The 26,384-nt window shown below is 46.3% G+C and overlaps 11 protein-coding genes across 11 annotated transcripts; 9 read left to right on the forward strand and 2 right to left on the reverse strand.

The window, feature by feature from the left end:
* Positions 1-1,850: 1,850 nt before the first annotated feature.
* Positions 1,851-3,001, forward strand: LACBIDRAFT_329302 (uncharacterized protein; the record flags this gene model as incomplete). Its single annotated transcript, XM_001883390.1, has 7 exons — positions 1,851-1,937; positions 1,999-2,108; positions 2,299-2,364; positions 2,433-2,455; positions 2,585-2,731; positions 2,824-2,937; positions 2,973-3,001. 7 exons carry the CDS (start codon positions 1,851-1,853, stop codon positions 2,999-3,001), a joined length of 576 nt encoding a protein of 191 aa, XP_001883425.1.
* A 4,490-nt stretch (positions 3,002-7,491) lies between these two features.
* LACBIDRAFT_329304 (uncharacterized protein) lies at positions 7,492-8,166 on the reverse strand (the record flags this gene model as incomplete). Its single annotated transcript, XM_001883498.1, has 2 exons — positions 7,492-7,870; positions 7,925-8,166. The coding sequence occupies 2 exons, from the start codon at positions 8,164-8,166 to the stop codon at positions 7,492-7,494; spliced, it is 621 nt and encodes a 206-aa protein (XP_001883533.1).
* A 1,529-nt stretch (positions 8,167-9,695) lies between these two features.
* On the forward strand, positions 9,696-10,545 carry LACBIDRAFT_302419 (uncharacterized protein; the record flags this gene model as incomplete). The annotated part of the gene is made up of 5 exons (XM_001883391.1): positions 9,696-9,719; positions 9,776-9,885; positions 9,936-10,161; positions 10,214-10,329; positions 10,383-10,545. The coding sequence occupies 5 exons, from the start codon at positions 9,696-9,698 to the stop codon at positions 10,543-10,545; spliced, it is 639 nt and encodes a 212-aa protein (XP_001883426.1).
* Positions 10,546-10,591: 46 nt separating this feature from the next.
* Positions 10,592-11,401, forward strand: LACBIDRAFT_302420 (uncharacterized protein; the record flags this gene model as incomplete). The annotated part of the gene is made up of 1 exon (XM_001883392.1): positions 10,592-11,401. One exon carries the CDS (start codon positions 10,592-10,594, stop codon positions 11,399-11,401), a length of 810 nt encoding a protein of 269 aa, XP_001883427.1.
* A 751-nt stretch (positions 11,402-12,152) lies between these two features.
* On the forward strand, positions 12,153-12,361 carry LACBIDRAFT_302421 (uncharacterized protein; the record flags this gene model as incomplete). Its single annotated transcript, XM_001883393.1, has 2 exons — positions 12,153-12,210; positions 12,267-12,361. 2 exons carry the CDS (start codon positions 12,153-12,155, stop codon positions 12,359-12,361), a joined length of 153 nt encoding a protein of 50 aa, XP_001883428.1.
* Positions 12,362-12,771: 410 nt separating this feature from the next.
* Positions 12,772-13,442, forward strand: LACBIDRAFT_302422 (uncharacterized protein; the record flags this gene model as incomplete). Its single annotated transcript, XM_001883394.1, has 4 exons — positions 12,772-12,881; positions 12,950-13,178; positions 13,226-13,270; positions 13,317-13,442. The coding sequence occupies 4 exons, from the start codon at positions 12,772-12,774 to the stop codon at positions 13,440-13,442; spliced, it is 510 nt and encodes a 169-aa protein (XP_001883429.1).
* An 854-nt stretch (positions 13,443-14,296) lies between these two features.
* LACBIDRAFT_302423 (uncharacterized protein) lies at positions 14,297-14,898 on the reverse strand. The gene is made up of 2 exons (XM_001883499.1): positions 14,553-14,898; positions 14,297-14,493 (listed from the first exon to the last, which is right to left on the reverse strand). Exons 1-2 carry the CDS (start codon positions 14,795-14,797, stop codon positions 14,439-14,441), a joined length of 300 nt encoding a protein of 99 aa, XP_001883534.1. The 5' UTR covers positions 14,798-14,898; the 3' UTR covers positions 14,297-14,438.
* Positions 14,899-15,111: 213 nt separating this feature from the next.
* Positions 15,112-16,335, forward strand: LACBIDRAFT_329307 (uncharacterized protein; the record flags this gene model as incomplete). Its single annotated transcript, XM_001883395.1, is given in 4 exon segments — positions 15,112-15,133; positions 15,153-15,164; positions 15,400-15,466; positions 15,570-16,335. The coding sequence occupies 4 exon segments, from the start codon at positions 15,112-15,114 to the stop codon at positions 16,333-16,335; spliced, it is 867 nt and encodes a 288-aa protein (XP_001883430.1).
* Positions 16,336-17,608: 1,273 nt separating this feature from the next.
* On the forward strand, positions 17,609-18,660 carry LACBIDRAFT_329308 (uncharacterized protein; the record flags this gene model as incomplete). Its single annotated transcript, XM_001883396.1, has 4 exons — positions 17,609-17,766; positions 18,153-18,314; positions 18,375-18,447; positions 18,496-18,660. 4 exons carry the CDS (start codon positions 17,609-17,611, stop codon positions 18,658-18,660), a joined length of 558 nt encoding a protein of 185 aa, XP_001883431.1.
* Positions 18,661-18,902: 242 nt separating this feature from the next.
* On the forward strand, positions 18,903-21,281 carry LACBIDRAFT_329309 (uncharacterized protein; the record flags this gene model as incomplete). Its single annotated transcript, XM_001883397.1, is given in 12 exon segments — positions 18,903-18,932; positions 18,982-19,103; positions 19,180-19,262; positions 19,316-19,499; positions 19,751-19,818; positions 19,869-19,981; positions 20,080-20,158; positions 20,218-20,437; positions 20,457-20,665; positions 20,721-20,845; positions 20,901-21,023; positions 21,075-21,281. The coding sequence occupies 12 exon segments, from the start codon at positions 18,903-18,905 to the stop codon at positions 21,279-21,281; spliced, it is 1,563 nt and encodes a 520-aa protein (XP_001883432.1).
* Positions 21,282-21,808: 527 nt separating this feature from the next.
* On the forward strand, positions 21,809-23,485 carry LACBIDRAFT_329310 (uncharacterized protein; the record flags this gene model as incomplete). Its single annotated transcript, XM_001883398.1, has 8 exons — positions 21,809-21,859; positions 21,946-22,221; positions 22,323-22,382; positions 22,589-22,643; positions 22,697-22,839; positions 23,078-23,115; positions 23,256-23,361; positions 23,396-23,485. The coding sequence occupies 8 exons, from the start codon at positions 21,809-21,811 to the stop codon at positions 23,483-23,485; spliced, it is 819 nt and encodes a 272-aa protein (XP_001883433.1).
* Between the last annotated feature and the right edge of the window lie 2,899 nt (positions 23,486-26,384).

A 26,384-nucleotide genomic window follows, 5' to 3' on the forward strand; every position in this document is an offset into this window, starting at 1 on the left:
CATCTACTTCTGTACATCGTCTTCCTAAATCTCTGGGGGGTTGCCTATCGGACCAAAGTAACACGTAACGCCCGGTCGGTTGCCGAAAAAAATCCTTCGGGGCGCGTAACGCTCCGTCTGCCGTTGCCACCATACAGTTCGGTACAGTACAAAATTTTAGCATCACTTTGGTCAAAGCTATTGGTAAATATATGTAAACAAACTTCGAAATGAGGGTTTTCTGACTTCCTCTGCTTGAATAAAAATAGATTATGGTTCCTGATACCATGGTATGGTATGAGGGTGCATGGTATGGTGTGGTATGGTGTGGTATGGTGTATGGTATGGTATGGTATGGTATGGTATGGTATGGTATGGTATGGTATGGTATGAGGGTGCATGGTATGGTATGAGGGTGCATGGTATGGCATGAGGGTGCAATACCATGGTATGGTATGGTATGGTATGAGAGTGCAATACCATGGTATGGTATGAGAATGCAACATGGGATTACAACACCATGGTATGATATTTTGATATTGAAGACTCTTAGGACAACAAGACTTGATTCCATTTCCAATTAACAAGACTTTGGATTGGACAGATTCACTCAGCTTCAATAAATTGGACCAAATATTATGACAAAGAACCAAACACTCAGGACAACAATACCTGATTCCATCATATGTAGTTTTTAAGAAAATTGAGATTATATGGTGTTGTTGGCCATACTATATGTACATGCTATGTAAGTAGGTAGGACTGCCTGATTGGCCCTACTGGGCAAAATATATTTTACCTATTATTGGGAGGATTCATATTAATGGCTTTTTAGAAATGAAAAAACCCTCAATTGAACTGATTTCCAAAGGTTGGAGTTGACTATCTAGCCTCCACTTGGAGTTGGAAATCTTAGAAAAAACCTGAAGAACCTTTCCACTTTTCTTTGCTTCTCAATGACCACTTCATCCCAATAGATGTGGTATTGTTTGATTTGGATGAATATTTGTTGAAATCAAAAGGACTGGGAAAGATATGTATCATTAAATGGCTTTGGATGCATGAGAAAGCTGGGATAAAGCCTATTTAAATTCATTTTCAATAGATGGTTTGGACTATCTAGCCTCAATTTGTAGCTCAATATCTCAAGAAAAACATGGAGAACCACCCCACAAAAAATGGTACCCAATGGACCAGTATTGCAGCCTGCAGAATTTATTTATTTATTTTGGAAAAGGACCCCAGACACCCAGTGACAGCTTTGGTATGATGGTATCATACCATCTGGTATGGTATAACATGACATGGTATGGTATGGTACCTTGGTATTGGTATGAGTGGGATATGGTATGAGTTTTCCATTCCATGGTACCATGGTATTGGTATGGTGCTCACATACCACTCTGGAATGGGTACCATTGAGGTACCCTTAAATCCAAGAATTCATATACCTGAGAGGTACCCTAAAATGGGTGACTGAAGTGGAAAATTAGCTTTTTTTACTGTTTTATTCAGCATGAGGAGTGCTGCAGATTTGTGGTGAAGAGAATTAAATTACTTTCTTCAATCTTAACTGCTGAAGTTTGTTTCACCATTCTTCAACTTTGCACAGTGGCTGAAAAAGAATTTCGAATTTTGACTAATTTTTTGAACAGCATAATGTGACTGGCTGAAAGCTGGACAGTGTTGGTAGAGAACAATTTACATAGCAGAAGTATCATAACATAAAAATAACAAACAAATTTAAAAAGCAAATAGACAGGAGATTGTGTACTTACCATCTCCGACGCACTCTCAGAACTGTTAGTGCTCAACATTTTATGAGCTCAAGTAAGGTAATTATTGTGGGAAAATGGTATTTTGTAATAGTTATGTCCGGCACACAACTCGGCAGGTGGGCAAACAACGGTGTTTGCCGCGAAAACAAAGCTGACCACTCCCTGTTGCCATATCTAACGGTGCAGCTTTATACTTGAAAGGATGCACAACACGCTTCAGCCTCATGCCGACAGTATGTAGGGGGCCCTGGAGCTTGCCACTTGGCGTTCAATATCTATGAAATCATCCCTGTCGTTCGCCCTGTTGCCCAAACTAAGCCAGGACCCTAACGAAAACTGTCTTTTTCTCTGGTACGACTGTCTTTCGAATGCAGCACCACCGATTTCCCCTGCCAAAATATTTTCCCGCGTGTTGTGAAACCATCGCAAGCCTCAAAAAAGACGGTCCTTTGCCCATCAAGAGACAGTCACCAGATCCTTACTGCTTCATGTGTTATATAACAGGTTCAGCATACCTTGATTGCGCACCCACTGATATCAGCCTATACTCTACCCACTGCCACTACACTTCACATGCAGGTCACTGGAGCCCAGCGCCTCCTAGCTTGTGAGTGTTGCTGCCCATCGCCCTGTTATGCCCTGTCGTTCACATTCAACACTCGAATTACCAGACAGCTGCCAAAAAGTTGAGATACCTGGTAAGTTTCTGCTCAATTTTCACATTCTTAGCCTCTAACTGACAACATCCACTCCAGAAATCACCACTCAAAGTTTCTACCTGCTGGGCTTGGTCCTTCACATTTGACTTTCCATTCTGTGATGGGTAGAAAAAGTGTATCCTGAAAAAACCAAGCTTCGCTGTCAGTTTGTGTCCGATTTTTACGTTCTTGGTCTTGAACTGATGGCATTCTCTCCAGAAATTGTTCCCCGAAGTTACGAGATGCTGGGGCTCGCTGCTCACATTCGACAATCAAGTATGTTGGGATGGTAGAAGTCAACATTCAGATAATCAAGTTACTCTGTGAGTTCCTGCTCCTTTTTCATGTTCTCACCTGCTAACCAACAGCATTTACTCTAGGAATCATTACCCAAATTCACGAAATGTTAGGCGCTGCTGTTCTCATTTGGCGCTCAAATATGTGGGGGGTTAAAATCCACACTCCGAAAATTGAGCTACCAAGTGAGTTCATTAGTGTTTAAAGGTTCAGTCCATAGGACCGCAAAAAACCGGTGGACCGAACTGAACCGGACCATGGTCCGGTCTTTTTTTCGGTTGCAGTTGCCCCAATTTGGGGTTGGTCCAGTTGCCGGTTGCCTCATTTCGAAAATCTTTTAAAACTGTTCAAAGACCGGTTTTAATCGGTTGCAACCGGTTAAACGGTCACGTGCGTTGCATAGCCTTGTAACCACGTTTATTGCCTTTTATGGGGTTTTTGTTTCATCAAAAACGGTTAAGAATTGAGAAAGATATAACCAAATCCATATTTTACCCGAGTCTCTAGGAGATGTAATTCAGTTTCAGTCATAGCTATGTCAAATCTTCATTAAATCTCTTGAAAATTGCTAGAATGACGGGTATTTATATGCTTTACTATTTTATATAACCTGTTTATTTTTCAGAGTAATAATGGTTGAGATACAAATGGTTTATATTGATATAATAAATTATACGCAAAAAAACCGGTCTGGATCGGTCTGAACCAGTATCATGGACCGCAAAAGACCGGTCCTAGGTGGTTCGGTTCGGTTCCCTCAATGTCTGGGTCGGTCCTGGACCGGTTGCGGTCCACGGTTGCGCGTTTTCAGGGCAAAAAACCGGACTGAACTGAACCTTTAAACACTAGAGTTCATGCTCGATTTCTACATTCTTGGCCTCCAGCTGACTGTATTTGCTCTAGGAACCGTCACCCGCATTTGCGAGACATTGGTCATTGTCGCTCACATACGACGTTCAATTATCTGGGGGACAGAAGTCTATACACAGAAAATTGAAGTACTCTGTGAGTTCCTGTTCTATTTTTACGTCTGTAGCCTCGAACTGATGGAACTCTCTCCAGAAATTGCTACCTGAAGTTGTGAGATGCTGGGCCTTGCCGTTCACATTTGGCGTTCATATATGTGGTGGAGTGGGGTCCACACTCAGAAGATCAAGCTACTCTATGAGTTTCTGCTCATTACTTACGTTCTCGGCCTCTAACTGACGGCATTTACTCCAAGAATCGTTACTCAAACTTACGAGACGTTAGGCACTGCCGGTTTCATTTGGCGTTCAAACATGTGGGTGGGTGGAAGTTCACACTCAAAAAATTGAGCTACCCCATGAGTTCTTGCTCGATTTTTGCGTCCTTAGCCTCTACCTGGCCATATTTGCTCTAGGAACTGTCACCTGCATTCGCGAGACGTTGGGCATAGTCGCTCACATACGGCGTTCAATTATCTAGGGGACAGAAGTCTATACACAGAAAATTGAAGTACTCCACAAGTTCCTGTTCGATTTTTACGTTCGTAGCCTCGAACTGATGGCTCTTTCTCCAGAAATCACTGCCCAAAGTTGCGAGATGCTGGGCCTCACCGCTCACATTTGGCGTTCATATATGTGGTGGAGTGGGGTCCACACTCAGGAAACCAAGATACTGCATGACTTCCTGCTCGTTTTCTATGTTCTTGGCTTCCAACTGAAGGCATTCACTCCAGAAATTGTTACAGTCATCAACGGGTCAATGACACAGCTGGGTCATTGACACAAAACACTCTTGTTGCTTCAGTTTTGCTCGAAACAATTTGAGTATATTCAAGCACATAGTAATAGGCTGGATGAATACATTTCTGATTTTGTTGGGGTACCATAAGACCCTCGGCATTTTGAAAGTTCCATTTATTGGTTTTCATGAAGATTGATGAATTCTATAACCTAATGTAGCAACGACATAGCCAAGTAATATCTACATTTTTGTGGTACATGGGTACAGCACAGTGAAAGGAACACTCATAGCATTTTATCTAAGGAGGTAGGGTTCTATAAAGCCTCTAAGAGTGCAAAAGAGGGGAAACGACGTTGAGAGGTGTTATCTTTTGTGACAAGCTCTGGGTCACACTCAAACTGGGCCAGACAAGCGAAAAAAAAGTTTCGTATTGGTTAACCCATCTGAAAATGACTGGCCGACCTCTATCCGATGCTCGGAAACTCCAACAAGACAGGGGTACCAAGGATGGCCTCCTCATCCGTGCAGTAGCCCTCTATCGACACGAACAGGAAACGGCAGTCAACCGAAAGCCCCTCAGTCTGCGTAAAGTCTGCAAAAAGATCGAGGATGAGCACTGGTCGGAAACCAAGAGGACAGTCAAGCTCGATCCCTGTACCTTGCGGAGGCTGGTCAAGGGTGGAACCCTGAAAAGCATCCGGAATTCTCAGAAGTCTTGGTTGCTCGAGTGGGAGGCGACAATGGTCATTGATTATGCTATCGAGGTTGCTTCTCGTGGATTCCCACTCAGCCACAGACGGCTCAAGGACCATGTCGACAGCATTTGCCATGCGCGGCTAGGAAGGAAGTTTCCCGCTTCCGGAGTAGGCAAAAACTGGACTAGCCATTTCATCAGTAAGCACTCTGATCGGCTCAGCACCTATTGGACTCACAATCTCGATGAAAAACGGGGAAGGGCAGTTAATCCGCACACAAACAAGGAGTGGTTTGATCTGTTGGAAGATGTCCTAAAGGGAAACAGGGATGACGAGTTTGATCCTCCTCCAACTAGCGCGGGAAGCAGTGGTCAGGCTGATGATGTCGACGATGACTCGGACATGCCAGCCCTTATCCGAGATCCTCCTCCAACTAGAAGCAGTGGTCAGGCTGATGAGGTCGATGACGACATGCCAGCCCTGGCAAGTCTTGAGAAAGATACCTATGGAGATGATGGAGTTGATGAGGATGAGGATGGTGGACACGAACCTATCCGAGAGGAGAATATTTATGGAACAGACGAATCAGGGTTCTTTCCAGAAGGCGGCGTTAGGGTGCGTGTGATTGGACCGAGAGGAAAGAAGACTCAGCATCAGCAGTCGGATGGTGGGAGGGAAAATACCACAGTCATCGTCACAATTTGTGCTGATGGATCATCGTTGAAACCTGCCGTTCTCTACAAAGGACAATCATATCATGTCAAGTGGGACCAGGAAAATCCCACGGAGGCCTCGTACGTCTCAGTATTCATTGAAAATTCTTGCTTCTCACCAACATTCTATGTAGACTTGGTTATTCGAAAAAGGGCTGGACCAATGGTGAGATTGGGGTGGAATACATCAAAGATTTCCATGAACAAACGAAGGCAAAAGCAAATGGACGTACTCGGGTGCTTCTTGTGGATGGCCACAATTCTCACTACACGCTCGGCTTCCTCCTCTTTGCACGTAAGCATCGAATTCACATCTTGTGTTACCCTTCCCATGCAACCCATGTGTATCAAGGTCTTGATGTGGTCATATTTGGGCCATTAAAGCTGTTTTGGACTCAGGAGAAGGACAGGTGGTTGCGTGAAAAGAGGACAAAAGTCGACAAGATGAACTTTTTACGTATCTATGGTGCTGCCCATGTCCGTGCGTTGACACCCGAAAACATCAAGGCCGCATTTCGTCGAACGGGTGCATGGCCTTTCAATCGCTCAGTCATCACTGCGGAAATGATGGCTCCAAGTGTCGAAACCTCTTGCCAGGGTTACCTTCCAGTCCAACCAACCACGCCTGTCCGAGCTGTGACCGCCTTGATTCACGGTGTGCGCAAGCGCGCCCACACCATGGTGGTGTCAGAGACTGATAGCACGGACGACGAAGCCTTACCTTGCACCCCACACCGTCGCCAAAACCCATTCGATACGCCTGTCCGCACAGCCCTCCAGTCACTTCGCACGTCGTCCCTGTCCTATCTCATCACTTCATCCCCAATCCAATCAACGGCGGAACCACCATCATTCATTGCTTGTGCAATCTCACCACCTGTCACCCGTCATTTCACTGTTCCGGAAACAGCGCTCAAGTCAGAACTGCGAGAGGAGTTAGCAAAAGCAAAAGCAAAGCTGGATGTGCAGAAGACTCACCTCATCGCTCTGCAGTCCTCGTTGGTCCTGAACGGCATTTATGTCGATGACGTTCGAGGTCAGTTAGCAGCACAAGAGGAGGCAAAGAAAAACAAACAGAAGAAGGGTCGACTGGTAGCGGATGGCCGGCCTCGCCTTTACACAGCAAAGCAATTCACACAAGAGGTCAAATCACACACAGAGGAAATGATTCGAAAGGAAGCAGAGGCGAAGTTGCGCAAGGAACAACGAGCGGCAAAAGCAATTACAACCGAGGGACAAAAGGTAGCCGAGGCTGAGCGGGTGGCGCAAAACAAGGAGATTCGTGCACAGTGGAAGGAAGAGGTTGTTGCGTGGGAGGCTGAGAGGGACCTTGCTAAGCGAGAGAAGCGCCGACCTGCGTGGAAGAAGCCAACTTTGAAGGGACGGCTCATCCCGAAACCAGCCAGTCGTGTTGCGGGAACGGTCGAGGCGATAGGGGCACCTGAAGGGGGAGTGAACACGGCCGTGGATGACGAGGATGAGGACAGTGTGACTAACTCCCAGAGCAGTGATTCTGACAGTAGTTTGGATGAGGACTCGGAATAGATACTAGTACTTGATGGCTCGTAGCATGGAATAGGACTGGGAACCAAAATGATATTGATTTATAGAGGGGGACTGCTAACTACTCTGAATGTGGGTCCAAGAGTTCTCCAAGTGTCCCATTCATGCCCTTTGCCATCTGTGTAATCTTTGCTGCTGCGAAAACCATTGACTCCCTTAAGAACTTCGCCTCCACCATCAAACGGTCGTAATCTCTTGCCAGCTTGACGCCGTCATTGCATGTCCTCCGATGAGCCGCATACGAGCGCTCGAGCTCAGCAAGTAGGTGGGCACAGTTTGTGCACGTGTCGTTGGTTTCCTCAGCTTGGGTGCTTTCTTCGTCTTCGATTTCAATGGCTGGGACAGGTGGGCTATCCTGGGATACCCCATCGTGTGTCAGGTTGTCGTACCACTGTTGGGAATCGATTTGGGAGTCGAGTATGCCGTTTGCACCAAAGTCACTGGACAGGGAGAGAATCAGGCAATGAACAGGCAATATGATGTAGTAGACTCACGAAGTTGTCTTCAAGGAAGCTTTCAGAAAACTTTTCCGAGCTGCACGCTTGCGCGCTGGACTTGGGAAGACCCCAGCTTGTTTTTCAGCCACCTCGATATGATGATAGACGGCTTTCGTTGTGGCTCGTGACGTGAGCTTTTTGGATGATCTGCCAAGTTTGGAAGAGGGTGGAGGTGGAAGGTTTAAGTTCCGAGTAGCGTCTTGGAGGGAGGGACGTGTGCTCGAGGTCGGCTTGTCCATTGAGATGATTGTTGCTTCGAAGAAATATCTGCAGACAAACAAAGCCAAACTCCGGATTATATCCCAATCAAGGCATTTGTGACTGTGTCATTGAGTAGGTTGACGCTGTTTCGACCGAAAGATGCAGTCCTCAACAACAGCACAAGGTAAAATTATTTAAAGTCCTGGAATGTAGAGTTAAGATACATTCTAACATTTTGTGTGACTTGAATCAGTGTGCTAGACGTGATACATTCAGCTACAAATGTTTGTGTCATTGACCCATTGATGACTGTACCCCGATTTACGAGATGTTTGGCGCTGCCGTTTCCATTTGGCGTTCAAATATGTGGGGGGGTTGAAGTCCACACTCAAAAAATCGAGCTACTCTTTGAGTTCTTGCTCGATTTTTGCGTCCCTGGTCTCTAACTGACTGTATTTGCTTTAGAAACTGTCACCTGGGTTTACAAGACGTCAGGCATCGTAGGCCATGTACATCGCTCAATTATCTGGGGGACAGGTGTCTCTAGACAAAAAATTGAAGTACTCCATGAGTTCCTGCTGTATTTTTATATTTGTAGCCTCGAACTGATGGAACTCTCTCCAGAAATGACTACCTGAACCTGTGAGATGCTGGGCCTCGCTGTTCACATTTGGCATCCAAGTATGTGGGGTGGGTATCTGTAGTCCCAGTAAAATCCGATCACAATATAATGTCAAGTAATCTTGGTTGGCACTTTTAACCTGGCCTTATGCTGGTATGATTAAGATTCCAAAATTAAATTGGCAACAAAATTTCAAGGTGAGGAAGGTGGCAGGATTGCTTCAAAACACACAGCATGGAAATGAAATATTAGGAAAGTACAGCACTTGCAGGGAATTGAACTCACAGCTTCAGGAATCGGGCACACCACACATTATACACAGAAAGCAGCCCGTTAGACCATTACACTACACAGTCATTATAAGGTATGGTGGCACATTTCAATATGATCCTGTGGGCTCCAGTTGCAACATGCAACAAGCTCGCTGTTGCCTCAATCTTGATTCATCGTCAAAGTGAGAACACTTTCATCTACTGGTGTCTGTAATTTGAAACTGGTATCACTTCTCTTAATGGTAGAGTAGAGCAGCCATCTGGTGTATGGGCATCATGTTGGACAATTGGGCAGACACGTGAGTATCAACACAAATTTTACCCTTCACCACATTCCTACACACCGACCAGCCCAGTTGCCGTTCATGTCGCATGTTGCCCGGAAAGTTACGACCTCCTTCCAGTAAGCATGTTTTATTGTCCTCTCCATGGAGCGATTACAGCCAACGAAACACCCTTGCGAATACTCGGGCACGGGAATACGTGTAGAGGTGTTGTTCAGCGAAGAATACACAGGCCATGCGTGCTGACTCTCAATCATTAACAGGTTCTATGCATCTCAGTTTCGACGCGCTTGCCGAGTTGAACAGCAGAGCTCTATTCGGTGAAACAAGTCTCGTAGTGTCACCAGAGACAAGTCACCAACCTGAGTTCAACCTGCCATCCTCTCACAATGGGTATTGATGGTTTATGGAAGGTGAATGACTGTTCAGCTTTCTTCGGCAAACTTCCAATGCTGATCAGCCTATCTAGTATGTTGAGGCTGCTGCAAAGGAGGTCTCCCTGCATCACCTCACTGTGGAACAAGGTTTTGTCCTGAACTCCGGAGGGATAAGATGCCTTCAAGTAGGAATTGATGCAAGGTCAGATCATTCCGCTCTTTCGCTCTATTCAAACTGATGTCCTTCACCAGTGGCTGGATTCACAGGGCGATGTACCAGCATAGCAACACAAAAAACCCTGAGCTGGCTACCCTTTTTGCTCGATGCTGTCGGCTTCTTGAGGAGCCTATCTCTGCTTTGTTCTTCTTTGATGGGCCCAAACGGGCAAGTGTAAAACGTGGAAAGCAAGTTCGTGGCAACCCACACTGGATTGAGCACGATTTCAAGAAGATGGTGAAGGCGTTTGGATGGGGGGTGGTTGACATATGTTAAGTGTTACCTAGAAAGCCATTCTCTCACCTTGCTACAGGCTCCTGGTGAGGGGGATGCCGAACTCGCATGTTACTCAAAGCTGGGAGTCATTGACCTCATTGCAAGCGAAGATTCAGATTTGTTGGTGCTTGGTGCCAAGGCTGTCCTACGAAAGTAAGTGAGCGAAAATCGTATAATTTATGTGGCTCACTCATTCCATGCATCAGCTTGGCTGAGGTTGATGGAGATGAAAAGGCAAAGCTCTACCGCGCCAAAGACATCATGCAACATCCCTCTCTGCTACTTAGTACCACAGGCCTTGTTTTGATCGCTCTGCTGACTGGTGGTGATTTTTCGATAACACAGCTTGTAGCTACTGGGTTGCTTTGACCTAAAATCATCTTCACAGGATGGGGTCAAAGGCTGTGGCATCCAGATGGCAGCAGGCCTGGCCAAGGCACGGTACGGGGAGGCACTTGTCCATGAAATCTCGTCATGCTATGGGGAGACCAATGACTTCCTTGCGGCGTGGCGACATGGTTTGCGTGAAGAGCTTCACACAAATAGCTCAGGCTTCCTGCCATCACGCCAGCCTGCTCTTGCTCAGTCACTTGCATCAGACTTCCCCAATCTCAAGGTAGCTGAACATTATATAAGCCCTATGGCTGAAGAACCAATATGTTTCATTGGGCATGGTCCTGATCCCATCCGGCTGGCTGCCTTTGCAGAGGAACATTTTCATTGGGGCAGCACTGATGCAATTCTTGTCCGCTTTACAACGACTATTTTTCAAGCCCTTCCACTTGCTCATCTTTATTCTGTTGCTCGTGAAACTGGTCTTGGTCTTGCTCGAAGGCCTTGCAAATACATTAGCGAGGTCCTCCAGTGCTGCGTCATGGGGCATTCCTCCAATCCACGCCACCCAGAAGTTCACATGTCCTGTGTTCTGGACGATGCACTTGTCGATGCCATCATTAAAGCAGTACAGGGCACTCAGAATGACAGCGAAACAGAGAGAAAGGTCAAATACTGGCGAACCTCTTTACTTCCCAGGCTTCGTGCATGGCTACCAATTGTAATGATTCAACAAACATATCCAGTAGTGTTTAAAGGTTCAGTCCATAGGACCGCAAAAAACCGGTGGACCGAACTGAACTGGACCATGGACCGGTCTCTTTTTCGGTTGCAGTTGCCCCAATTTGGGGTTGGTCCAGTTGCCGGTTGCCTCATTTCGAAAATCTTTTAAAACCGCTCAAAGACCGGTTTTGATCGGTTGCAACCGGTTAAACGGTCACGTGCGTTACATACCCTTGTAACCACGTTTATTACCTTTTATTGGGTTTTTTTTTCATCAAAAACGGTTAAGAATTGAGAAAGATATAACCAAATCCATATTTTACCGAAGTCTTTAGGAGATGTAATTCGGTTTCAGTCATAGCTATGTCAAATCTTCATTAAATCTCTTAAAAATTGGTAGAATGACAGGTATTTACATGCTTTACTATTTTATATAACCCGTTAATTTTTTAGAGTAATAATAGTCGAGATACAAATGGTTTATATTGGTATAATAAATTATATGCAAAAAAACTGGTCTGGATCGGTCTGAACCGGCTCCATAGACCGCAAAAGACCGGTCCTAGGTGGTTCGGTTCGGTTCCCTCAATATCTGGGTGGGTCCTAGACCAGTTGTGGTCCACAGTTGCGCGTTTTGGGGGCAAAAAACCGGACTGAACTGAACTTGCGAACACTAATATCCAGAGCTGTTTGCTGAAGGTAAGTCTGCTATGACTTTCTCTTGATGGTAATTACTGAGTCAATGATCAACAATAGACAGGGGGGATGTACCTCGGGGCAATAAAGCCTTGTCTTCCTCATTAGGTAGGCAACATTGTCTTCATCTCACAACTTCTCTATTAATTCATGGAGGTATGCCAGGCAAACACGAGGTTTCCATCATTGACAAAAACCAACTGGCAACCAAGCCGACCAAAGTTATGAAGCAGCCGAATGTCATTGCCATGATTGACCTCACTGTTCCCGCACAGGAAACAGGTGTGATCTCTTTGTTTTCCCAGCCCCGGCAACTCACCATCAACAAATTCGGACAGGGAAGATTGTTGTGCCCATGAAAAAATCAATGAATGACAGGCGTGACCCTGAACATGCTCTTATAATCAACTCTGACTCTGAGCAGGAGGTATGAATAGGAGGTGCAGGTTTGTATATGATTAATCTGTTTCAGTGCCCTCTCCGTGTATATATAGTGTAACGAGCAATGCACATTCTGCACCTCCCCCTTTTCTATCATGGCTGATGGCCACCCTTCACTACTTGCTTGCAACTTCAAAGCCCTCAATATCCAGTTTGAAAATGGAGACGACAGAATTACTGAAGAAGAAATTGATGAAGATCTCAAGGGGGAACAGGGCACAATTCCTGACCTTGTTGCAGCTGACCTTGAGCCAGAAAATTGTGAATTCATGAAGAAATGGAAAGCCTCTGTTTTCGGAGCTTCAAGAGGTGTTGCCGACAAGACAGAGGCCAAATACCAGTGGTAAAGACAGGAAATCACATCAGTGCCTCATCACTCATGTTCTGCAGACTTAAGGAGCAATGCACCACCTTCTTGACAAATTCTGGCCTCATCAAGAATTCCTCAGAGCTCTTTTGTGGCTCCCCCCAGTGGATGCTCCTTTCTGGATCTGCTCTTGGATTATGAGCAAGTCCGTCCTTTTCTTTTATTAACCGCTTCTCTCACTCGGTGGGCTGAATGTTGAACTTTCGCTAACAGATGTGATGAAATTACCCTCGATGGTAAACACCGCCCACAAAACCAGTTTTGGGACTCCTATGCTCAGGCTCAAAAGATGTGGGCTGCAATGACCCATGTATTTATGCGTGACTACAACCTTGGATCAGTGCAGTGGCATGAGAGTGAACTGGTCCCTGGTCGCATGATGGGCAATCCCTCCATTTCATCCGAAGTAGCAAATTACATGTCTGGCCTTCAGCGTCGAAAGGTGACTTGGTTCCCAAAATGTAAACTCATCTCATAAATTTATTGTAGGTCAAAGCTGGAGAGACAGCAACAAGTGCTCGAGCGATAACTTCTGTTCGTTTCTCAAAAACTGGGTCTCATGATCTAATTAAATTTTCAGAGTATTTTGGAGGATTTGTACAACTACAATCACCTCCTGGAGAACTGGAAAATTCATGCATATACACCTCTTTCTCGCCAAGATGCTGGAAGGCTCCATGAGTGGGGTGGTGGACTTACACGATGAGCACTCCAAGCTGTATACACAATTGCTTTTCTGTGTTTGCTTCAGGTGGATGAGGTTCTTAAATTAACGATGGCAGATATTGAAATGTCAAAGAACCGTATGACTTTGACGCTGCCATATCGCAAAACACATCAATATGGAGGTGCATATTGAAATTATTTCTTTTTTAACTGGCTGACTTTTCAACGTCTGACTAGAAATAAAGCCATTTCACTTGTACCATCTTGAAGGAGGTCTTTACCCTCCCCCATGTAATCCATATGGACTCCAGTGGACTCCAGTGGACTCCAGTGGACTCCAGTGGATTCCAGTGGCCCTCTTACCAGGCCAGATTGGCTGGCAGAATGCCCAGTCCACTGGAGTCCAGTCCAGTCCAGTCCAGTCCAGTCCACTGGACTCCCACTGGACTGCCAGCCACTTTCCTGAGTCCAGTCCCAGTCCAGTGGACTATGAGTCCAGTCAGAGTCCAGTGGATTCCAGTGGATTCCAGTGGATTCCAGTCATTCCAGTATATTATTATTATTATATATGAATATAACTAAAAAAGCGAAAATGGACTATACACCACTATTTGGGCCAGATGTGGAAGCCACCTGGGCCATGCGGCGTCTCCTCAACATTTTCCCACATTGTCACCAGTGTGACGGATTGTGGCCACCAGCTCAAAATCGAACTAATAGGGTTCTGCCGCCAGCCTAGCTGGCACAAACCTGTCAGGTCCAGCCAATTTCCAGCTGACCGCTCTGGCTATTGTCATTGTGGGTGAATATGTAGAGAGGGTACATATCACAGTATGGCAACCATGTATTCAATAACTCAATATCCCATTCAATTCCCTCCTCAATCCAAGCACATAATGTAGAAAAATCAATGATATGTAATTGTTACTCAATAACACGATGAAATTACTGGTACTACTGAAGAGGCTAGTTATATGCTACTACTCACCCATAACTCCCTTCCCTGCTATTGTGATACTCTCAAGTCATTGTGATCTCATATGCCCCCTTCGTCGATTGGTGGTGGAGGTGATGGCCAGTGGTGAAGAAGTCTAAAGAGAGAATGTCCACATTAGCAGGCAGACAGGATAGGTTGTCGTTAGTGACTTACTTTGGCAGGGTTTGGACAAACAAACGGCAAGGGCAGCAACCCCCATAGCGGTGAGAACTTACCAAGCAAGAGAGCTCCACCTGGCAGGGAAGGGAACATCGTACATGATGCCGGAGTTGGTCGGGTGTTGACGTCGCAGCTAGTTGGCGTCGACCCATGTGTGGCTGGTGTGGGGGATGTGGGCAGTCAACGTGTCCGAGTGTGTTGTTGGCAGTGCTTGACCCCATCCACACTTTGTCAGTCATATGTGTTGAGTGTTGGTGTGTGTGTTGGGCGTTGGCGAAACTGGAGACGGCAGAGATGGCATGATGCGGTCGGAAACAATGATGGAGCGGTGAAGTTGTTGCGAGGTTGTTGTTGCGTGACAAGGGAGGCAATGGATTGTTGACGACAGTTTATGCCCTTTTTGAAGCTGCGGAGTCTGAACATATTTCCCACATGTATCTCTCTCTGTTCATCTGGACAATTCTGCTGTAAGGTATTTTATTGTTATGAAGGGGTATGAGAAATTATAAAGTCAATGCATTAAGAGCTACTAGTTACTATGCACTTCAAACAAATGTGGTACTTCAGTGAGATATGTAGGTATCATGATTTCAGTGGGTGAAGCTGGTGAGTAGATTTAGACAAGGGCTGGTGCCAGAAATCAAACTCCTCGTCACCAGCTGGGATCCGACAGGCTGCCCAACAGCTGTCAATTGTGTAGCTGACAGGGGAGCGGTTTGATGCCGATCAGGAATTTCGGCATTCTGCCATCACCCTGGGGCCCAAACGGCGGTGTACAATAGACAAGCTATACCTACAATTTTATTGATCAATGAATGGAAAGATTATAATTTATATGTAGTGTGGAACGATGGACCAAGGACGAGGGACAATGCCCATGACGTGGCAACGTCATGGGCAAGGGGTATGTATGCCCCACCACCCTGTTCCTCCGTTCTCACCACGACAGGCACGACGCCAGCAACCACCCATGCACGGCACATGAGGGCAGTGACAACGACAACACGTGAGCACGACGACGACACGCGAGCACGACGAAACACGACGACAAAATGCGACGACGACAAAACACGACAATGACGAAACGCGAGCACGACGAAACGCGAGCACGACGACACGCAAACACGATGATGACAACACGCGAAGCCGACCACACGACGTACACAAACGAGCGCCCACGGAAAACGGTCACCGCCCATCACCGCCTGCTGCCACGTCACACGAAAACCAGCCACCGCCCATGAAAAACGACCCCCGCCCACAAAAACGACGACGACACGCAAGGACAACGACACACGATGACGACGACTACACGCCGGGACGACAACACACGACAACGACACGCGACGACAACGACAACGACACGCCGGGACGACGACACACGACAACGACGACATGCGACGACAACGAACGAGCGCCGACGAAAACGCCGCCCCCACCACACCCGAAAAACGATACGCCCACAAAAAACGACGAGCGCCCGCCAGCGCTGAATGGCGATGAGGGCCCAGCAGCATCACCCTTCCCCTCCACTCTCTCCCCCCATCACTACCTCCTCTCTTCACCACTCCCACTCCCCTCCACTCCCTCCCCCCTTCACACTCTTCCCCCTTCCGTCTCTCCCCCTTTCCCCCCTCCCCCTTTCCCCCTCCCCCTTTCCTTGCTCCTCTCTCCCCCCTCCCTTTCCTTCCCCCTTCCTTGCTCCCTCCCCCCTCTATTCATTCCTCTCTTCCCCCTCCCTTTCCCTTTCCCTTCCCCCTCCCTCCCCCCTCTGTAACATAGAATCTATGTAAATTTAATTAATTTAATTAATGAATATACTTCAATTTTATTTTTTGTTTTGAAGAGGAATTCTGGATTAACTTAGGTCTGTGGCAGTCCAGTCCAGTCCAGTTTTGTGTTGGGAGAGTCCAGTGGAGTCCAGTCCAGTCCAGTTTTGTGATTTGCAGTCCAGTCCAGTCCAGTCCAGTCCAGTTTTGTGCTTGCAGTCCAGTGGAGTCCAGTTTTGTGCTGGGAGTCTAGTGGAGTCCAATTTTGTGGATATTGCCAGTATGTAGTGAAGTCCAGTGGAATCCAGTGGAATCCAGTGGAATCCAGTGGAGTCCATGTGGATTATGTGGGGGATGGTAAAGTACTGATTTCACAATACAACATTTGTTTAAATGTGAATTTTGAATAGAAATTTGAAGTTCTGACTTGGTAATACATTGAAGTTGATATTCCAGTGGGAATCCAGTAGGAATCCAATGTCTGGAGCATTTCATCTAATTTGTTTAAGTTCAGTTGGAGTCCAGTAGGAGTCCAGTGGGAGTCCAGCAGGAGTCCAGTAGGAAGGGAATGTGAAAATGCCTTTTTGGAAATTTTGTTGAAGTCCAGTAGGAATAGGTGGGGGAGTGATAAGTATTGCTAATATTCGTCAACTTCATTAGACAGGGCAGTTGTGCTCATGTTTTCAGAGTGTTTGGTTAGAGGCATTGGTTCTTCTTGCAAGGTGTTGTCTTTCTGACTTTTGCTCCTTGTGTTGATAGTGACTTCTTTTATCTCTTCCAGGCAATTGTTGATGCTGAATGCCATAAACACTGCCTTGCCTAATGAGGGATTCAAGGAGAAATCGATATGTGTAGGACTCATCTTGACTGGTGGCTACCACTTTCACTGCGGGCCTTGGCTTATATATCCACTGGGTATAATGTGGAAAAACGGGGTATATATTATTAATAATGCTACCTTTTAACTGCCGGAATTAGTTGGAAGATATTTAAAATGTTGTATTTCATTTTATCAATTTTTTTCCGTCAGAATTATTAAGAATTTTCTGGGGCGGATAAACATCGATGATATTGGAGAAGAAATTTCTACTAAAGGCAAGTCCATATTTGCACAGCAGATATGTGGAAGATATGTAAATTACCACGAGGTGAAGAACTGCTAAATATGGCAGTATTCTCGGACCTAACACTTGCTAAATAAGGCCACTAGTTCAGGTCGGTTATCTAGTCTGAAATCTGGATCTTTATCGTTCATACCACGAATCACTCGTTCTAGCTTAAATGCGCAGTACAACAAGCAATGTCTTCAATCCAGACGAAGAAGCTAGAAAACTAAAAGGTAATCAGCAGGTCGTGTTTGGATGCCAATGTATTGCATTGTCGAGCCCTCAGGCTTACTTGCATGGTGGGAGGTCGGCATTGGTCACAGAGTATGGCAAGTAAGTTCATATTCTTTTTTGTGACAGTGGTAGCTAACGATTATTTTCGCAGATGGCTCTGCATATTCAGCTGCTTTCCTGCGTCTGAGCATGTTCTCTTGCACGCCCACATTCGCCCACTCCTTCCTAAACGAAACCCACAGCCAACAACAGCTGACCTTCGCAGCCCCCTCAGATCACACCCACCCGTTCTAGATCTAGATACCGTCATTCGCACCACTTTGTCTGAGGCCGCCTAGCGCTTGAGAAGCGTCAGGCCCGAGGTGTGTTTGACATCAAACCACCAAGATCTAGACCCACTCATGGCCAGCACCAACCCTAATTAAGGACAACCCGTATCTTGCACATCATTATAATGGCAGGTAGCTACACTCACACAAACTCAGCATATTCACTGAATCAATTACAACTCCACTACGCCTCGCTTGGTCTGTCCTTGTGCAGTGCTATGAAAATATGGAACAAGGGCAGAAGGCGCTTCAGCTTAGGATCATGGCAGCTCACCTTCGACACGATGCAGATGATCATGAGTGGGATCAATTGGCGAGGTAGTCGAGGGAACATGGGTATAACCAACAGGCATTATACTGCTATCGAAAAGTATACAGTCTTGACCCGACAAATGTCGACGCGTTGTGGGATCGAGCATCGTTGGCAAAGGAGGTCGGAGACTTTCGAACAGTAAGTTCGTTCACACTCATCTCATTACTACATTAACCATGCCTTCAGGCCCGCAACGCATTCATAGCAATCCTTAAACGGTTTCCACACAACCTGACTGTTCTCCGCGAACTCCACACCATCCTCGGCGAGCTCACCGAACTCCCAACTTGTGCCAACCTCCTCCAAGCCGCGTTCAAACACTACCAACCAAACTTGACCTGCTCCTCCTAGCCAACTTGTACAATGCTCTTGGGGAACACGAAAAGCAGCCCAGACAATAACGCGACTCGTTGGTTGCAAGGGAGAGACTAGCATGCTAGCAGTGGTATTGGGATTTGTGCGAGGATGATAGGGAGTATGATATGGAAGGGTGGCTGGGGAGAGGTGTGATTGGGGAGGGAGGTGGGATATAGGCTGGAAGGTTTGAGCTGGACGCAAATGCGCGTCATCGGTTGGCGGTTGCGAGGATCAAGATGGGTGAGATCGAGGAGGGAATTCGAAAGGTGAGTTTGGTTCTCTTGATTGTGGGAGATGCTGATTTTTGTTGTTTAGCTCCATGCGAATGCGGTCTTGGCACAAGATATCCTTCACTACGCAGTCCTCTTTGCTGAGATTGCAGATGCATACTTTGAGAGGGAGATGCACGCAGAGTTGAAGCCTATCTACGAGCTCCTGTGCTGACCCTGCGGTATGTGACTCCTGACACCTCTTTTTGAAAATATGGCACTCATCGCAACTGAAGACAAGCAGTATTTATATTCTCTTACAAACAGCCGCATGCATGAAGATGCTCGAAGAACTTTGTGAAGCTGCAGAAGTAGTCTACGAACACAGTACGACTTTCTTACTTGGCAGCTAACTAGCACGCTGACTGACACATATCAAGTCCGACAGGCTGATCCTATGCACAATGATGTGACTCGACGCCTCCAAGTCATCGACTCCCGCAAAAGCGTGCAAAAGCACCGGCGACCCAAAGAACGTATTGCCATGTCCAAAGCTAACGCTGTCCGTGTCCAGAGCCGACTAACGCACCTGCAGCTTAGCTCGAGGCGGCCAAGGAGAAAGAGGTGATGCAGGGATATCGGAAATAAGGGACCTGTGGGCGGGTATGATGGGTGGGGATGAGGAGTGTGAGAGGGAGTGGATGGTTGAGGCGGAGAAGCTTGTGGATATGTTTAATTAGGGAGACGAGGAATTTATTTCTGACCAGTAGGGTGGGTTGTCTTTTTTTCTTTTGCTTTGAGGTTGGGTGAGGGGCTGATCTTTTTGGCGGGGCGTAGAATAATCTGTTCAAGGGGATGTTTCCAAGGAGTCATAGGAAGAAGCAGAAGGTCGAGATGGAAGCTGATGAAGATCGGATGGTGTCGAGGTTGCGGCTTGACTTGGGTTGGTGGTTGCTTCAATTGTCGGGTTGAGGCTAACATCAATCTTTTTAGAATGTGATAGCATGTCGAGGAAGGTGACCAAGGGAGACACGCAGATCGGCAAATTTAAAGTGGATGTATTTCGAGAGATTTCGTTCGATGACTGGTTGAAGTTGTTCATGCAGGTTTGTTTGGATTTTTCTTAACTTTTTGAGCCCTTTGGTTGATCCTGGGGTCCAGTATTGCTTTCTTCTTACTCGACGAGGTCAATACGATGTCGCAGATGAAATCCTCCGATATATCAATGTCTCAAACACATATCAAGATCGTGAGCGACAGGACTATTCGACTAGCAATCATCAGTGAGCATCCCTCCTTTTCACTCTTCGTACTGTCTGAGCTCATACGTCTCTGCCTGTAGCTTGTGGTCTGGCTGCAGGCCAACACACCGCTGTCGTTGAACAAGCACACAAACTCATCACCGTACACCAGTTCAACAACGAGCCACTCCGAATCCTCGTGGCTTGCCTATCAAGTGGCCTCCGCCCCACAGATTCTTTCATCACTTCCACGCTTCAAAAGCATCTGTTTAATGAAATGAAGTTGGCGGATACGGCTGTGAAGAGCCCAGAAGTGCTGAAGTGGAATCCATTGAACAAGTGGTATGCACCCACTGCACAGAGCGGGAAAGCGGAGGATGGAGGATGGGGATGATGGAGTGCCGGACCAGGGTGGTGATCAGGCGAGTGGGGCGACAGCTACGGCTGGGAGCCTCAATGTCCCTGATATACTGACGAAGCATAACTCGGTTATTGTGGCTATCTATGGCCAAATTTGCATTGCTACGAAGAGCTATCAGAGTGCTATTTGTGAGTTCCCCCTTTCATGTGCGTATATGCTGCTTCTTGCTGACGTTGTGGATAGTCTATCTGTTGCATGCATACGATTATTGCCCCGACGATCCGATGATATGCCTGTGCTTGGCCATAGCTTCCATTGGTAGGGCGATGCAACGTCAGTCAGATAACCGACATCATCTTGTTACACAGGTAGTTCTGTCCGCTCTGAGCAGGATTATGGGACTAATAATCTGTTTCTTTTTAGGCCATGGCGTTCCTAACGCAGTATCGCAGTCTGCGAGGAAGAGGCATGCAGAGTGTACGGGAAGTGGAATACAACTTTTCCAGGACTTTCCATCAGCTTGGTCCATCTCATCCTCCTGTTGTTGTGTGGCTTCCTTGCTAATTCTATCCAGGACTCTACTCCTATGCGGTCAAGCATTACAAGAATGTTCTTGAACTTGCAGAGAAGAACAATGTACACCTCCCCCTACTTCCCTGCATGATCAATGACTGTATCGTAACAGGACGCAAACAGGACGACCTCTTCACCAAAGAGACCGCATACAACTTATCCCTGATCTTTGTCTTCACTGACGCCACTCACCTGGCGAATGCTTTGTATCGTCGATGGCTCTCAACATGATCAGAAGAAAAAAAAATGAATGAAAAGTAAAGTATCAGCTCTATGTAACTGAATAGCTGTAGTTTATCGTGTATGGTCTGTTTATGCTTGCTGCAACCCCTCGACTCACGTTGACTGAGCCTTTCCAGATGATGTCCTTAACATTACAAGCCAAGGGAGTGTCCTTGTCAATGGGTACAAATTGGGCATTGGATTGGAATGGGCAGACAGGTGTACCTTTGCACAGTGATTTGAAATACGAGTTGTGAGAATGCAAACACAAGGTAGGTCCGAGTTGTCTTCTTTCGCCAGCTCCCCTCAACTAAATTTGATAACACTCAGCCATGCCTCGGTGCTTGAACGTGAAAAGAATTTGAAGTAAATTCGTCGTCATCAATAAAAGAGAATGTGACAGACGTACTACGTACAAGCTACATGAAATAACCATCACCAAACCATCACCAGTTCAAAAACACCTGTAAGCCAGCGCCGTCTCCTCCAGATCCGCGCTCATAGGATATTTCTCCATGACATCTTTGTACGCCTCCATGCCCAACCTCTGCATCGACTTGAGCCGATGGAGCTGCAACGCCTCAACGGTGTCCCTTTTTTTGACTCGAACAGGAAAGATTGAGTCAAAGGAAGGACTCAACGGGGAGCTGCATGTATCACCATTATCTTGCAGGTCTACGACGGCGATATCTTGAAATGGTTGCTTCGCCACGCCCTTTATAGCTCTGTTGAAACCGTCGTCCACCCTCTCAGTCACAGTGCTTTCAACGACTATCCTCAAATTCTGTTCAGGCTCCACTGGCATCATAAAATCAACATAGGTAATGTTTGGGGTTCGGGAACCGGGTATATCATGGGCCTTGCTGGAAGATGCCATCCTGCCGGGCTGACTCTCGGCCCCAGTAAGGCTCGCCACACTGGATTCCTTGCGCAAGAACAAGGGGAGATGGTGCGGGGAATAAGCTTTCCATTTTTTTTGGGCAAAGGGGATTTTCGGTTTGTTGTACGCATCTGATACCTTGTGTTAGTGAAAAACTTGTGTAAAAGCAGATGTGGAACTCACTTTCGCGTGAAACTGCCGAATTTCTGTTGAAACAGGAACTGGGTCATGTATTGTTGTTGCGGTACACGAAGTGTACTTACTTCTCGCCCTCTGCACATCGGACACGTGGATACACATTCCATCGTCCCAGCTGGCGCAGATGTTGATGTCCCTCGTGCCATTGACTTATCATCGTCGGTTATGTTGGTTCTGCAAAGCTATTTCATCAGTTCTTTCGATTCTCGTCAATGTCTTGACTTACAGCTTCACATAGGTGTTCCATCTCGATTTTGGAGGTGTTGCGAGACGGCGAATTCGAATCTATGAAAGTATGTTGTTTCACAATAACTACCAAGTCAAACTGACGTACCTTATCGTTTAGCGTGTCCCGGTTTCGTTTATCCGTCCATATCTACAAGACATCGCTCTTGCTCATTTCCAGCGCTGAGACGACATAGTTTCATCCACAAAACCGGCGCATGGGACCCTAAACGCTCCATGCGAAGTGTCGAGTACTTTAGAATGGTCAGTGTCATGTATGATATCCAATGCGACGTGACTCACTTTTCGTCACCCCATTCCATAGCTCATGACCTCTCCCACCTTCTCCATGCGAAACGCCGCCTTTCCGTAGCTCATACATCCGTTCCCAGACCTCCCGCGCCCTTCCGACACCGTTTATGCGTTAGAATAAGATGTTAGGCCTTCGAGTAAGCGTTAACGTCTTTTTCGTCTTCTGGCTTGTTGTTTCCGTTTGTTGTAGGTAGTAGCACGAAATTGGCGCCGTCGTCGTCCACATATGTTAGTCATCATGTCCCATACCTAATGTAGTAACCAGATGTGACAATCACTCATGTAACATGAGCCCAGCCGGACCGGCTGGTTTTCTAAACTGTCCCTTAGTGATTGGTACAGCCGTGATTGTTACAATCACCCATCAGCTTGAGGCAGCCGTACTTCTCCCCAACGGCGACTCCTGCGGAGCATGCACATCATCATCCGACGGCACAAATTGCGGCCCACCTTGGGCAAAATGCAGAGCACCTTGTAAATATACTATAAAGATTTTACATAATAATAGGGCCACAGAAGCCAGTCAAACACCATGAGGACTGTCATGGGGAGGATGCATATCATTGTCCACTGGCTCAAAGTGTGGGGCACCTTGTAAATGTACTACAATGCTTCCACATAACAATAAGGTTGCAGAAGTCAGTTAAACACCATGAATGTGACCCATTGCAGAATTCTTTTGGAACCCAAGCAGCCTCCATTAACTATTGTATATATTATGGGTCCCACAAATACAGCTGAATATGATACACCAGCAGAGGACCTTCGAATAAAAACACATTACTTTTGCATGGGGGACACCTTTTTCTAATAGCTGTGTTGGTCTAGAGCAATATATATATATACTATGAAGCTCCATTAGAGCATTGCAATTTTTTTTACAAAGACTCTGGCGGAGTAATGCAATTCTTTTAGAGAAGACCCCGGCAGAGCAATGCAATTTTTTTAGAGAAGACCCCAGCGGAGCAATGCAATTTTTTTAAAACAACTTCGGCAGAGCAATGCAATTTTTTTAAAAAAGAGCCTGGTGGCCCAACACAATTTTTTAAGAAATAACTCCAGCAGAGCAATGTATATCAAAGAGAACTAAGGAAAATAATGACCAAAGTATATCTTAATAACTCAATCAATGAGGAGAGTGTCTACTGCTAACATAAAAGAATTTTACTAATGAAGGGTGATGAGGTAAATTATCTGTGGACCTACATACATGTATCTCAAAGAGACTCTGGTGGAGAAATGCAACTTTTGTTAAATTGGTTCTATTGGGGCAATGTATATGAGAAGGGAACTTGAATATAAACAATGTTTCTACTGGAGCAAAATATCTTCTAAATGGCTCTGCTGGAGCAACATATTTTTTTTTTCAATAGCTCTGCTGGAGTTGTGTATTTCTTTTAAAAATGGCTCCACTGCAGCAATATTTTTTTTAGGTAGTTCTGTTTGAGTAGGCTCTGCTGGAGCAGTGCAATTTCTTATAACAATGGTGCCGCCAGAGCAAAGCATTTTCTTTTCATGGCTCCACCAAAGCAGTGCAATTTCTTCTAAAGATAGCTCTGGCAGAGCAGTGTATTTTTTTTTTCAATTGGCTCCACCAGAGCAATATATATTTTTTTGAATGGCTCCACCGGAGCAGTGCAATTTCTTCTAAAGATAGCTCCGCCGGAGCAGTGTATTTTTTTCAAAATGGCTCCGCCGGAGCAGTGTGATTACTAATGATAGCTCTAGCGGAGCAGGGTATTTTTTTTTTTTTCAATGGCTCCGCCGGAGTAATGTATTTTCTTAAAAACAGCTCCACTGGAGCAATGCAATATTTTAAACAATGGCTCCACTGCAATGTAATTTTTTTAAATGCCTCTGGTGGAGAAGTGCAATTTGTTTCAAAATAGCTCCACTTGGGCAGTAAAACTTTTATAAAGTTGCTCCGGCGGAGTAGTGATTACTTTTTGAGATACAATCCGCACGATGTAACAATGACTTTTAACTCACATAAAAACCATCTCTGTCAAGCTGGAGAAGGCAGAATTTGAATGAGCTAGGCCCAACAATAAGTTGTTCAGGAGAAAGATAAGTCTTGATGGTTTTACTGTAAAATGTACCATTTCACACTTTGTTTGAGCTCCACAAAATTTAATAATGAGTTTCAACCCACATAGAAACCACCTTTAAAAAGCTTGGAAAAGCATGATTCCAACAAGCTATGCCTGACAATAAGTTGTTTGGGGAAGAGAGAAGTCTTGATGGTTTTATTGTAAAATATAGCATTTCACACATTGTTTGAGCTCCACAAAATGTAATAATGAGCTTCAACCCATATAAGAACCACCTTTGAAAAGCTTGGAAAAGCACGATTCCAACAAGCTAGGCCCGATGATAAGTTGTTCAGAAGGGAAAAAAAGTCTTGATGATTTTCATTGCAATGCCATAATGCAGTCAAGATTTGATAGAGATTATTGACGAGGACTTTACACTCCTCCACATATTCCAGTTGGACTCCAGATGGACTCCAGCGGACTCCAGATGGATTACTGCTGTTCATCCAGATTTTTTCTCTGGTGGCAACTCAGCCAAATGTTGGTCTAGGATCCACCTGGACTCCAACTGGAGTCCAGGTCCACCATTTGGACTGCATGGACTCCACCTCATAACACAGTCAACCAGCCAGACTCCATATGGAGTCCAGAAAGAGTTTACAATTTCTGTTTATTTATTATTGTTATTATTATTAGACCAGAAAAAAAGAATGCTATGACCGGGAATTGAACACTCAATCACTTGGGCAGCTGTAACTGCCACAATAAACCACTACACCACGAAGGCTTTATTAGCCCTATAACTTTTACACATCATATACCCTCGCTCCCGGCACGTTCCGAAAGCACGTTGGCTTTGTTGCCGCGTCGTTGTCTTTTGTCTTCCCACCACCACCTTCCCACCATCTCCAACCTCGTTCGACACACCCAACCACCGTACCTTGCCCGAACCGACCTCACGACAACGGCAACCCCATGCAACAACACCACACCCCAACAACAGCCCACAACCACCACCGAGGCCGATGACAAGCACCACCCACGACACGATGACGTGTCAACGACACGCGACGCCGACAACACACGACGACAACGACACGACACGCGACGACAACGACAACGACGACACGCGACGCCGACGGCACACGACGACGACGACACGTGAGGACGACGACACGCGAGGACTACGACATGCGAGGACTACGACACGCGAGGACTACGACACGCGACAACGACCACAACCACAACACGCAACGACGACAGCACGCAACGACGACGACACGCGACGACGACGAGACACAAGACGCGACAACGGCAACACGCAACCGCGACCGTGACAACAGCGACACGCAACGACGATGAACGGCCGCCCTGGGACGACAATACAACGCCCACGCGGGACGCGACGAGGGCCAAGCACCACCACTCCTCCCTCCCTCCATGACTCACCACCCCCTCCCATGC

Source organism: Laccaria bicolor, genomic scaffold (genome assembly GCF_000143565.1).
Source record: "Laccaria bicolor S238N-H82 LACBIscaffold_21 genomic scaffold, whole genome shotgun sequence".
NCBI lineage: Eukaryota > Fungi > Basidiomycota > Agaricomycetes > Agaricales > Hydnangiaceae > Laccaria > Laccaria bicolor.